Source organism: Callithrix jacchus, chromosome 19, assembly GCF_049354715.1.
Source record: "Callithrix jacchus isolate 240 chromosome 19, calJac240_pri, whole genome shotgun sequence".
Lineage (NCBI taxonomy): Eukaryota > Metazoa > Chordata > Mammalia > Primates > Cebidae > Callithrix > Callithrix jacchus.
This window is the reverse complement of record NC_133520.1, coordinates 11,482,615-11,495,853: the sequence shown is the minus strand read 5'-3', so window position 1 is coordinate 11,495,853 and position 13,239 is coordinate 11,482,615. Positions and strand designations below refer to the sequence as shown.

The 13,239-nt window shown below is 39.7% G+C and overlaps 1 protein-coding gene and 1 pseudogene across 7 annotated transcripts in view; one reads left to right on the top strand and one right to left on the bottom strand.

Annotated features, from left to right (window-relative positions):
* The window catches only part of LOC128930216 (spermatogenesis-associated protein 17-like), an 80,490-nt gene that overhangs the window by 26,333 nt on the left and 40,918 nt on the right, over positions 1-13,239 (top strand). For 6 of the 7 annotated variants that reach the window (XM_078356567.1, XM_078356566.1, XM_078356565.1 and 3 more), the window contains exon 4: positions 2,268-2,318. In XM_078356567.1, coding sequence (XP_078212693.1) covers positions 2,268-2,318 — 51 coding nt within the window. Of the gene's footprint in view, positions 1-2,267; positions 2,319-2,792; positions 10,416-13,239 lie in introns of those variants that run through there. The other variant, XM_078356568.1, reaches the window with a different exon arrangement.
* LOC100396261 (PAXIP1-associated glutamate-rich protein 1 pseudogene) lies at positions 10,347-11,977 on the bottom strand (annotated as a pseudogene).

The following is a 13,239-nucleotide window of genomic DNA, read 5'->3' as shown; positions in this document are numbered from 1 at the left end:
TATGTTACTCAAAATTATTATATATTACTTTAAGTGTTTTGCTCTTGAAATGGTTGATCATTTTATCCTTGAAGCTCATATTTTCTTGGTTTCCAACCAAAATGCTCAACAATAAAGGAAAGATTAAATAACTTATGGTATGTTCATTTAACAAAAAACCCTGCAGTTATTGTATATTGTATATGAAAATATGTGAAGGATTTTTAAACTGAGGAAAAGAAGAGATTTGTACTAGATCTGTTTAGATTAGGTGAAACAGTCTTTTAATAGAAATTAAACCTCCCGGGCTTGATGGGGAAGAATTTGCAGTCTGGGTTTAAAACAAGGAACAGTCATAGTTGACAAAGTCTGTAGCATTCTTTGGGAATATAAGGGTAAACCGAAGTGGGGCTCATTGGGACTGGAAAAGGTAGGTGACTGTGAGATTAGGTAATTGACTGTGCTGTTGATATGAATATGAAAAGTCTTGGGATAGTGGCAGAAGTTCCAATGAACAGTAAGACTTTAACCTAGGTGTCAAAATCTTTTTTTTTTTTGAGACGGAGTCTCACTCTGTCACCCATTTTGGAGTGCAGTGGCATGATCTCAGCTCACTGCAACCTCTGCCTTCTGGGTTCAGGCAATTCTCCTGCCTCAGCCTCCTGAGTAGCTGGGATTACAGGCAGGCGCCACCATGCCTAGCTAATTTTTTTTTTTTTGTATTTTTAGTAGAGACGGGGTTTCACCATGTTGACCAGGATGGTCTCGATCTGTTGACCTCGTGATCCACCCGCCTCGGCCTCCCAAAGTGCTGGGATTACAGGCGTGAGCCACCGCGCCCGGCCAACCAACTCTTTCTTTTTTCTTTTCTTTTTTTTTTTTTTTTGAGAGGGAGTTTCGCTCTTGTTACCCAGGCTGGAGTGCAATGGCGCGATCTTGGCTCACCGCAACCTCCGCCTCCTGGGTTCAGGCAATTCTCCTGCCTCAGCCTCCTGAGTAGCTGGGATTACAGGCGCGCGCCACCATGCCCAGCTAATTTTTGTATTTTTAGTAGAGACGGGGTTTCACCATGTTGACCAGGATGGTCTCCATCTGTTGACCTCGTGATCCACCCGCCTCGGTCTCCCAAAGTGCTGGGATTACAGGCCTGAGCCACCGCGCCCGGCCCAACGAACTGTTTCTTAATTGCTCAGACTGTTGATAAATAATCCAGCCCTGCTGCTCTCCACAAACAATTTGCTTTGGATCAGACCAGGCAATTCAAACAACACTAATTACAGTGAAACCTCTTTGTATGAATTTCTGTTTGTCACGGGGCAGAAAGCCCCTTTATAAAGAGTTAAGGCACTTTATTCTGATTTTTGCCTGAAACATAATACCTATTACCTGGGCTCAAGTTATAGTGAATAAATTTTGATTGAATAAAAATAAAGTTAAAAATATCTCATATGTATCTCATTGCTTTTATTGTTCATTGTACTGTCATGAATTATATTAATTTTATATTTTTAATTAAGAGCAGATGGGGAAGCTTTATTTAAAGTAATATTTTCATTGAAAGAAGCTACATTGCCAAATGATTTACTGAAACAGAAATTTGGATATTAATAGATAAATGTGTCTTTACTAGAGAGAAACCAACACTTCAGGAAGTCTTTACTATATCAAGGGATTTGCTGTAACATGATATCATTGTATTTATGATTTTATGGTGTTAAAATGAATATTAAATGAAACAAAATTCCCAAGGATTACTCAGGAGGCAGCTAAGTACATAACATTTTGCATAGATGGTTGGAAGGCACAATTTTGCTCCATCACTGCATCCATATCCTTGAACGATTTCGACTGAAGACAGCATTTCTTTGAATTTTTCATTAAACCAGACGTCTTGAAATATGAATTCCTTTTATGTTTCTGTGAGTTTTGGCTAAAAGAACCCCAGTGAATAAATCATACAATACTACATGTCACCAGCACTTGTGAATATTTCTGCTTTGTTATTCTATTCTCAGTAGAGCACCATTGATTATCAAACTCAGCGGAGAGCATTTTATGATCATATATCTCCATTAGCTCCTAGTTTGACTACCATAGATTTTTCTGGTTAAGGTTGCATTATGTATTAAGAAGCCTATCTCTTCAATACAACGTTTGATTTCATTTTTCTAAGGCTAGAACTCTTATTATGTATTATGTATAAAGATTCTTATCTTTTATATGTAAAAATAGGCTGCACTGTCTTTGTGTAACTGAAATGTATGCCATCTTTTCTTCTTGATTCACAGGTAGCACATTATACTATGATGATGAATCTCTACAATGCAATGGCTGTCAGGGTAAATATTTCTTCACTTGTTACACAAATGAAAAGTCAATTGTGCCCTGAATTTGCTTTTAATAAAATGAGCAAAGCAGAATAATGCAAATTTGATTGATATGCTAATGGTAAAGAGAGAAAGAGTATGTAGTTAAAAAGTTAGTTATGCTAAATAATCTTGGCAGTATTAAAAATTAGAGTAAAATGTAAAACATGTAATTATAAATGCTTATGTTTTAGAATGTTAAATATCTCTGAGCCATAACTAGAGAAAGACTTAAATATTAATGAAGTAATGTATTAGTTTCCATATGTCATATAGAATACATTGTGATAAATAGATGAACATGGTTCTGGAATATAAGATGCCTGCCCAATACAAATCAATTAGAAATTATTAATATGATTTAACAGTAATGAAGTCAGTTTCCAGCTTAGAAGTTTTATTTCTATCATTTCTATGTTCATCTTTAATGCGTTATTTTCCTAATAGAAAACTGAATTTAACAATTATGGAGCTTGAACTTGGTTTCTGCATTCATCTTGAGAATGGACACAGCAAAAATATGATTTCCTTTGTTTCAGACAATAGGATAATAATGTAATTGCTAAGCTATTATAAATGGAGAAATTTCTTAAGTGAATTTTATTAGTGTCCTTAAAATCTATGTTGCTTTATATTCTCTTTCATTAATCTGTTAGTTCTGCAAATGATGGATTTTATTTTGAGTGAGTCAAGGTAGTAAAATCCTTTCTGAAAGTGCTGGGGTAAACCATAGTGGGTAAATTAACATTGTATTGACTATGTATTTTGCTTTGGAAAGAGGCTAACCTAGATACCAGTAGCCGAAGTTTTATTTCTAATAAATGCAATTCTGCTTTATTAGTTCATAACCTACCTGGTAACTTACTTCAAAATAACGACCCTAGAAGAGATGTAAACATGATTGGTGAGTGTTCAGAAAAAAAATCTCTAAGGGTATCTGTATGGCCAATAATATCCTGGCAGATATGTATGTACCCAAATTATGACTAAGATCTTCATGTACAATATATAAGAACAAAACTTTTGTCTTAATTTTCCTTGTGAACAAAGCCTATTATAAGTTGTATATTTGGGTATTGACAGTTACCCTGACAACCAAAATGTATTCAATTGTCAAAGAGCCTAGTGGAGCATTTCTGAAATGACAGGAGTTTTACAAATGTATTTATAGCCTGTCCATCCCTAAATAGATATCACTCTTTTGTAATGAAGAACAAATTATATGTATGTGATTTTCTTTTGTGTAATAGATATTAATGTCCTGATTTGCTGCATTTATTTTTTAAAAGGTCACCTTCTCTCTAAAGACTTTATGAGTCCCCTACCCCTGTAGAATTCATCACTCCTTTTTTATGTTCCTATTTTATCATCGACGAACTTCTGTTATAGAACCTGTAATGTTTACATGCCTGTCTCCACCCCACCGCCCCTGCCTCCCTACACACTGTAAGTCTCTTGAGGCCCAGATACTATCTTCTTCATCTTTGTATCTTCAATGCTTGGCTTGTGGTAGGTGGTTAAATAAATATCCTTGAATAAATCAATGAATGCTGGCCCATTTTTTTCTAAACAAGGAGTGAAAAACATCCTTTGCTTTGAATACATTTTTTCTAAGTTTCAAAGTGCCTTTGTTGGAAATTATTTAAGCCTTTGCTGGGGGATCTTTAAGGCTTTTTTGATTATCTGACTGTGCTATGTGATGTAGATAAACTGGACTTGGTAAGGTACAATGTAGTTCGTGCAGTTGACATGTAAATGGAAGACTTCCTGAGATGTAGGATTTTGGTGAAGTATCGTAACACATACCGAGTTGAAGGAGGTTTGCTATGATATAAGCTGCTGTCAGAGCCCACAGTTTGCCTTTACAAAACCCCTCTTGCTGATTTGCTGCTAGGCCGGTGACAGTCAATTAATATAGCAATAAATTGCTCCGTAAATTTTTATCTTAGCTCCTGGGGCCCTATTCCTCCTCTTTCTCTGTGACACTTTATTTCCTTTTTAGTCTTCAATTTGACTTTACTCCAGATGAGAGTTCTGCTTTTCCTCCAGCATCTTGTCTACTCCATTGTGGATCTCATTTAAATTTGGCTCCCAACTTTTCTTTTCAGTTCTCTTACTTTGAACAGCTTTTAGTATCTTATGCAAACTCCATGAGCTGATTCAGTTGCTCAGGCCATTTCTCTCCCTCTACCATCTAGATGTACAATTGTATATATTCTGACAGCCTTGTGTAAAATTGACCCTCCATTTTCCATGTAGTGAGCACGTGGGTGTCACCTTAAGCCCACCAGATGCTGGGCTAAGAGCATCTGGCTCCTGACAATATTATAAAGATAGGGTAAGAATTACTTATATGAGGAAAACCCATTTAAAAATATTCCCAGGTAGCAAATGAGTAGAGTTTAGTGGAGTTATTTTATCCATCCGAAGGTCTATTTATTTTCCCTTTTTCCCATTACCTTGATTCATGTTTTTCAATATTTAGTGTTTTCTCTTGCTTATGGCTTTTGCTGATTGGCTGACCCTATCCAGGAAGAAGTCTCTCATACAAAATGATGTATATCTTATACTCAATTCTTACATTTGTAAAGGGAAATAACCCAAGACCAAGACTATATACATTCAGCCTCAAACTTGTTACTGAAGTCTCTATTTTTCCAATAGAATGACTGCAGATTCTGAAACTTATTCCTTAAGAATAAAGAGATACAGGTGCGGGATACCTGAGTGTACTGTAATCAAACTGACTGCCAGCGAGAAAGCAAGGATTTAAAAAAGGGAACTCACCAAATTCTGCACTTAGGTTAGACTGTGCTCTAGCCAGACTTCAGTGGATTCTGTTTCCTTGGTTCTCCCTCTTTCTAAGGACTTCTTATTTTATCTGTACCCACTACTAGGTCAATGCTCCTTTGATTTGTGGTGCAGGATTTTTCTTGGCACCTTTGCAGAGGTTATATAGCAGGAGGTGCCTTGTCTACTTGTCTACTCAGCCTGCCTGGCTGTGCCTGGCTTGTACTCCAGCCTCTGGCCGCAGCGATTGCATACTCAGTCCCTGGGGAGAGCGGGTGTGTGAGAAAGTGAGTGAGGGGTCTGGCCAGCCATTCCCAACACCGGCACAGGAACAGGCTCCATGCAGGGCTTGCAGATGGACTAGTTATTTTGCCCCGAGGGGAACATAGTGGTGCTAGACAGGGGTGCCCGCAACCCCGGAGCCCCAGAAAGGGTATTACAACATGCAAATTTGATTTTATTCCCACTATCTGCAGCTGGATGGATGGTGGCACGTGAACAGCTGGGTCAGCCCGTTGCCCTGCTCTGGCCTGCGGCACCGGGGCTGGCTTGGCCCCACCACTGCTACCTGTGATGTGGAGCAGCTGCCTGAAGGTGGTCTCCCTCACCCGAAATTAGGTCGTCTCCCCCAGTGTTGCTGAGTCTGGGCTTTTTATAAGCACAGGATAGGGGACGGGCGGGCTGTAGGTAATATTGGAAAAGGCAATCGTCAACTGTTTAAAAAACATAATTGAGAGGCCGGGCGCGGTGGCTCAAGCCTGTAATCCCAGAACTTTGGGAGGCCGAGGCGGGTGGATCATGAGGTCAAGAGATCGAGACCATCCTGGTCAACATGGTGAAACCCCATCTCTACTAAAAATTACAAAAAATTAGCTGGGCATGGTGGCGCGTGCCTGTAATCCCAGCTACTCAGGAGGCTGAGGCAGGAGAATTGCCTGAACCTAGGAGGCGGAGGTTGCGGTGAGCCGAGATCGCGCCATTGCACTCCAGCCTGGGTAACAAGAGCGAAACTCCGTCTCAAAAAAAAAAAAAAAAAAAAAAAAAACATAATTGAGAAAGAACCAATTGGGAAAAACTGGGCAAACAAGAACAGAAGTTCTCTCTGTGGGTCACAGGTTTTATCTGGAACCAGCAGTCTGGTCTTTCAGCCTTCCGTCTGTTTTCAGCTTGAAGGTGGAGTTTCACCAGGGACCCGCCCCTATCTGCTGAGGTATTTGTCTGACTCCTGCTGCAATTATTTGGCTACGTTGAGCTTTGTAGAGAAGAAGGATGGGGAGTAGATTAGTAATGTTCCAAGAGTGAGATTACAATGTGTTCGAGTGTGAGGGAAAAATTAGACTTATTTTTTCCTACATGGGATATAACACTGTTTTCAACTGAATGCCGGACAGTTCTCCCAAAACATAATTGTTTCTTTAATGAAGTTTATGCTAATGTTAGTAAATTCAAAAGACAAATTTGTTTATTTCAACTTTGTTTTTTTTTTCTTTTTCTTTTTTTTTGAGACGGAGTTTCGCTCTTGTTACCCAGGCTGGAGTGCAATGGCGCAATCTCGGCTCACCACAACCTCCGCCTCCTGGGTTCAGGCAATTCTCCTGCCTCAGCCTCCTGAGTAGCTGGGATTACAGGCAGGCGCCACCATGCCCAGCTAATTTTTTGTATCTTTAGGAGAGACAGGGTTTCACCACGTTGACCAGGATGGTCTCGATCTCTTGACCTCGTGATCCACCCGCTTCGGCCTCCCAAAGTGCTGGGATTACAGGCGTGAGCCACCGCGCCCGGCCAACCAACTCTTTCTTTTTTCTTTTCTTTTTCTTTTTTTGAGACGGAGTTTCGCTCTTGGTACCCAGGCTGGAGTGCAATGGCGCGATCTCTGCTCACCGCAACCTCCGCCTCCTGGGTTCAGGCAATTATCCTCCCTCAGCCTCCCGAGCAGCTGGGATTACAGGCACGCGCCACCATGCCCAGCTAATTTTTTGTAATTTTAGTAGAGACGGGGTTTCACCATGTTGACCAAGATGCTCTCGATCTGTTGACCTCGTGATCCACCCGCCTCGGCCTCCCAAAGTGCTGGGATTACAGGCTTGAGCCACCGCTCCCGGCCTCAACTTTGTTTTATGCCCATTTCATATTGTCTGTGGTGCCATTCACACTTTTGATATCAGTTTTTGATATGAAATGTTTATCATCTTGTGTATCTTACGAAGAGTTCAATTGTAAGTAAATTAATGTGGCAGCTAATTTTTGAAAAACAAAATGGATCTCTGAAGCTAGGCAAGAAAAAGATTGCCATGTCATCCATTCCCAAATCTTGGTAGGTCAGAACCACTGGTAAATAATAATAATGAGTAACAGTTGTATTGCAGTTACTACTTTCCAGGTACCATTCTAAGTATTTTAAATATTTTGACTTTTCTCTGTAATCATAATAACCAATTCTCTGAGGTGTAGGAAAACTGACCTTGTGGCCTGATGATTCATGAGTATCCTTATTGCTTGTACATTTTATGCAGGAATTCTAAGTGACAATTAGTTAAGGACTAAGTTGAGGCATTCCAAGGCAGTGTCACATGCTTCCCCTTGTAGGCAGAATTAAATGACTCTTTAAAAAAAAATCCTCACCATCTAAAAGAATATTCAGGCTGTGGCCTCCCCCATTCCTATTGTTAACATCAGGAATTGTCATCTGTCATAAGCCTAGATGAAACACCCTTCCTTTCTGCTCCAATTGTAAATGGATTTTTGTGTAGGATGTAACAAATGACAACAGAGGGAATTTGTCATTTCTTTTCTGTTTGAAGTCCTGGGTGCAGATCACACAGATTTTGAAATTTAAAAGTCTGTATTTAGCTTCATTTATACCCCTCCCTTGCCAGTTTTGGGCCCGAAGCATCAATGGAAAAGAAAAGGGGACTCTAACATTTTTAAAACATTAGGAACAACCACAAAATTGTTATTAGGACTGATATAGTCAAGTGCTTTTTCTAAATTAATGTTTAGAGTATACTAGTCTTCAATAAACTAAACACAATGGGGATATATAATCTGGCACAGACCCTGGAACGTAACAAAGGTAAAGTCTATGGGAAATATTTGTTCCTTGTAATGCCTTTGAAAAGCCTCCATTGTATCATCTCATACATCTTGAGTCTTCATTTGCTCGTCTGCCCTACAACAAATGGAGCAGTATCACATGAATGCAAATTTCAAGAAATGCTGGTGTGCAGCATCCTAGCACTCTCTCTTTTAAAATGAATTCCGTCATATGTTTTTATCTTAGTTTCAAAGATCTGTGAGGAATGAAAAAATGGTAATAATCAAAAGCTTACAGAGTGTTCAAGAACTACAGATGTAATTAATTGTTTCAAGTAAAATTCCTTTTACCCTGGAATCCTTGTACCTGTTACTGATCAATCACGTAGACTTAGTTGGTGAAATTCCACTAGAATTTGGAGAATTTCAATGGATTCTGTATTATTTTAAATTATTTAACTTGATTATAGCAACCCAGACAATTTTGTTCAGATAGAAATGCTCACATTTAGGGAAAAGAAGTAATAGTAACAAGAGGAACAGTAGAACAAAAGTCACTTAAAACAACAAATTTGCAAAATAACATCACTTTATTGGCTCATTTCCCTTAGAGCTTTCTCCATATATAATAAAAATTTTAATTTACAAAAATTAATCTGACGATATATCAAGTAACCATTTTCTTTTGTTTCCCACTTGTGTCTAAAATACCACAGAAAAAAAAAGATTATATGGTAGCGTTACTTAAAAATGATTAAATATGTGTCAGATATATAAAGATTCTTCTGAATCCCTAAAGAACTTACAATACTATTTTCATATTAATAATACTATGAAGTAACCATTTGTGTTTAGAATAATGACACCAAGATTACATAGCTATAGATAGATAGGTAAATTAATGCAGAAAGGATATAGAAGGTCTTTTATATCCTAGACATTTTGTTATGGTTCTGGGAATACAGAATGAATAACACAGTTTTATTTATACAAAACAGGGTATCCCAAAATGTCAGCCCAGGAAAGAAAAGAAGGGGCCATCTAGACAACATCAGGCTTTTATCTGATGATGGAACAGATATTTTAATGTTTCATCTCCATGTAACAGTATATTTTGTCCTTTATCCTTCAACTTCTAGAACCAATATCGTTATGAAATGATTAAATAGATTTGTAGAGAAAGCCAGTGAGAGTGGGGAAACAGAGTATTAGAGAGAGGAAACTGCGCATTAAATAATTATCCAGAATCTTTTGCTAAAAATATCTAGTTAAGATTTTTACATATATGTCCTTTATGTGGGAAACTATATTTTCATATAAGATTATGTATAAATACGTGGTTGTGGCATGACAATGCAGTGATACCGATAATGAAAACTTGGGTTATATTACTACTTTTTACATTCCTAATCTTTAAAGATTTAGTAAACCTGTATTTCTGTGCTCACTGTACAGTCTTTTCTAGAATGTTGAGCATTCTAATAAAAGTATAATTGTGAATAACTGAGTTCTACGTCTGTGCTCTCATATACACTTAGAGTTTTAATACTGAGTGAGCTATTAACAAGAAATTGTTTTCCATGCCTTCATTTTTCCTTTCTTTCTTTTTTCTTTTTTTTTGTTGTTGTTGAGACATGGAGTCTTGTTTCATGCCCAGGCTGGAGGGCAGTGGTGTAGTCTCAACACACCACAACCTCCAACTCCCAGGTTCAAGTGATTCTCCTGCCTCAGCCTCCCAAGTAGCTGGGATTACAAGCAGCTACCACTATGCCTGGCTAATTTTTTGTATTTTTAGTAGAGACGGATTTCACTATATTGGCCAGGCTGGTCTCGAACTCCTGACCTTGTGATCTGCCTGCCTACACTGCCCAAAGCTCGGGGATTACAAGTCTGAGCGCCAGTACTCTCGGCCCCATACCTTCATTTTTCATGTTAAGAGAGGAAACATTTTTTCTCTCTTTTAGTGGCATTTTTTTTTTTAAGAGAATGATAGCTCTGCATCTTTTATTTCAGACTCAGAAATTTCAGTCCCAGTCTCCAAATAGGTGTTCAATAGAAAACGCACACGCACACACACACTCTCGCTCTTCCTCTCTCTCTCTCTCTCTCTCTCTCTCTCTCTCTCTCTCTCTCTCTCTCTCTCTCTCTGTCTCTTTCTCTCTCTTTCTGTCTCTCTCTCTCCTCTTCCTCTTTCCTGCAACGTGCGGTTTGGGAGCTTGGGGTTTCTGTCTTCTTCCCAAGTTTCTCAGTGTCTGGGCTGGGGAAGGAGGGCCCAGGTCCCAGCAGGTACAGACGCTGCACCCTAGAGGCAGGAGCAGCAGGAGTCAGTATTTCCGCTGCTGAGGGAAGAGACTGCTCCCTGAGGATCGGAGTGGGGGGCTGGTGGGGCTGGGGTCCTCCGAGTCCAGGCTGAAGAGGTCCCTCCCAGTACGAAGGATCTGCTCCTCCAGCTTCTTGTGTCGCTTCATGTCCGAGAGCACCTTGTCCAGGCGGGCCTCTTGTTTCTGGCTCCGGGCTGAGCTTCCTGGGATGCGTCCCTGGTCAATCAGCGAGTCCTTCGGGGTCACTGGCTCATCATCAAAATCAAATTCCTTGGGCATGTGTGGTTTTTCCTCTTCCTCTTCTCTGGCCTCCGGCTCCTCATCGGATCTCTCCTCTTCGCTCTGAGCCTCGGGCGTGGGCGGCCGGCGGGGCAGGATCTCTGCTTGCAGCTCCAGGGTACCATGGGCAGCCGCTGGATCTCGGGGGGCTGGGGCATCCAGGGCCGCCCATGCGGGGGCAGCTCCACTTCCTCGTCGCTGCAGGGCACACACCAGTCCTCGGAGTCCCCCTCGGCGCGCTCTTCCCCACTGGCACTGGGGACGTCTCCCTGCGCCTACTCGCCCCCGGACCCTTCACTCTCGGTCTCCTTTCGGCCTTCTTCTCCCTGGTCCTCGGCCTCAGGCCGAGGCGGAGGTGCCTCCAGTATCCTCCACGGCCAGAGCCTGGAGGCCGAAGGTCACTTCCGCTTCTTCAGACTGAAGTGCCGCCCTGGTGGATTTTCAGGAATAAAAGTAAACCCAATGGAGGGAATATCTTTTCTATGGCAGATGGTTTTTAATATACCAAGGTTTTGCCATTTGTTTTAGTGCTTAAAATAAACATTATTTATAAGACCACTTACATTTTGATGTTACTTAATGAGGAATATGCATCATTGATTCGACTAGCTTAAGAGGTCATTTAGAACTTGCCCGTTAACAAGCTGTAATCTGCTGAGCACACAATGACTTTGTTTAAAATTATCTAGTCAGAGCTGATCAATGACAATAATTGTTTTATACCAATCACTTTTGAAAGTTGCTAATTACTTTGAAGGACATGAATACAAGTCTTTTTTTTTTTTTAGTAACCCATTCACCTTGAAATTAAGAATAAATGTTATCAAAAATTATCTTGCCTCTTGAAAGTACATTTAAAAAAATTTAAAGTGTATGTACTAGTACTGGAATACTAACAGAATAGGCAAAATTTAAGATGTCATTCATTTCTGTAATAGGAAATATAGTAAAATCTCATATATATTGTATTTTACAATATCAGTTAGCTATTGGCTAAACTAGACTCCCTATAAGAAAATACGATATTTGAAACTACTTTCTATTTTTCTACAATATAGATATAAGATGTTTTAGTAGAAAGAGTGTGTGGGCTTTGGAGTAAGAGAAACCTGGGTTTGTATCCTGACTTTCCATTTACTGTTTTACTGCTTATGTGACCCTTAGCAAATTACTTAACCTCAGTTTCTTCATTTTTAACATGGAGATCATGGCCTATTCACAAGGGTATTGTGAGAATAAAAGCAGTTAGCATAAAACCCGGCACGTTCATGGAGCACAGTACATTTAGATCCTTCATTTCACTGATGGCAGCTTCTTCACCCACTCAAATGCTGTTTCCTCCAGCTCTTTTTACCACTCATCTCTGGGAAAGCCACTTAAAGATTGATTAATTATACTTCAGTGTGGATGAGTTTTAATTTGTTACCTTAACCATCACTTACTTATTACATTCTTTAATGTCCAATTTTGAATAAAAGGAATTATCTTGGAGAGATGTGTAGGGAGTCAGGACATCCGGATGTTTTCTGAAAGCATACCAGTTGTGGTCTCTCTAGATATGGTTGGTGCTGTTTCCAGTAATTGCTGGGTTTGGTGAAGAAAGAGCCCAGGTCGTTGGATTTTTTAAAAATATAATTACAGGAAGCTCTACTTCTTTGAACACAAATCTTTCAGCCAATTTCAGTTTCTTTCCTTTAACATCTCTTTCTCAGAAATGGGAATATTCACTTCTCCGATATTACCTAATCATAAACCCCGATAATTCTTCCTTCCTCTCATTATGCCAACATGCAGCTTTTGGGTTTTCTGGCACTCCTAATCTTACTTTATTTATAATTAAATGATATTTTCATGTGATAGACCCTCCCTTAATACTATCTGATATCGTAATATTTTCCTATGTAACTTGAATCACTTCTATTGCTGATGATGTATTTCCTCTAAGACTTCGTCTCAAAATAAAAAAAAAAACCAAAAAGAAAGAAAGAATAAAATGAAGCTAGAAAAATTGAGAATTGTTGCTGCCAGGGGGAGGAGGGTGAGGAGGAGGAGGAGAAGGAGGAGGAGGAAAAATCACTCAATCTTATTCTGCTTAAATAATAAAATCCAAACTAGAAAAATTGTGAATTACTACGAGGAAGGAGAAGAGGAGGACGAGGAGGAGGAGAAGGAGAAACAATCAGTCAATCTTATTATGTTTAAAGAATAAAATCCAAACTAGAGAAATTGGGAATTGCTACGAGGAGGAGGACAAGGTTGAGGAGGAGGAGGAGGAGGAGGAGGAGGAGGAGGAGGAGGAGGGGGAGGAGGAGGAGGAAACAATCAGTCAATTTTATTATGTTTCAAGGATAAAATCCAAGCTAGAAAAATTGTGAATTGCTGCCAGGAGGAGGAGGAGGTGGAGGAGGAGGAGGAGGAGGTGGAGGAGGAGAAGGAGGAGAAGGAGGAGGAGAGGAGGAGGAGGAGGAGGA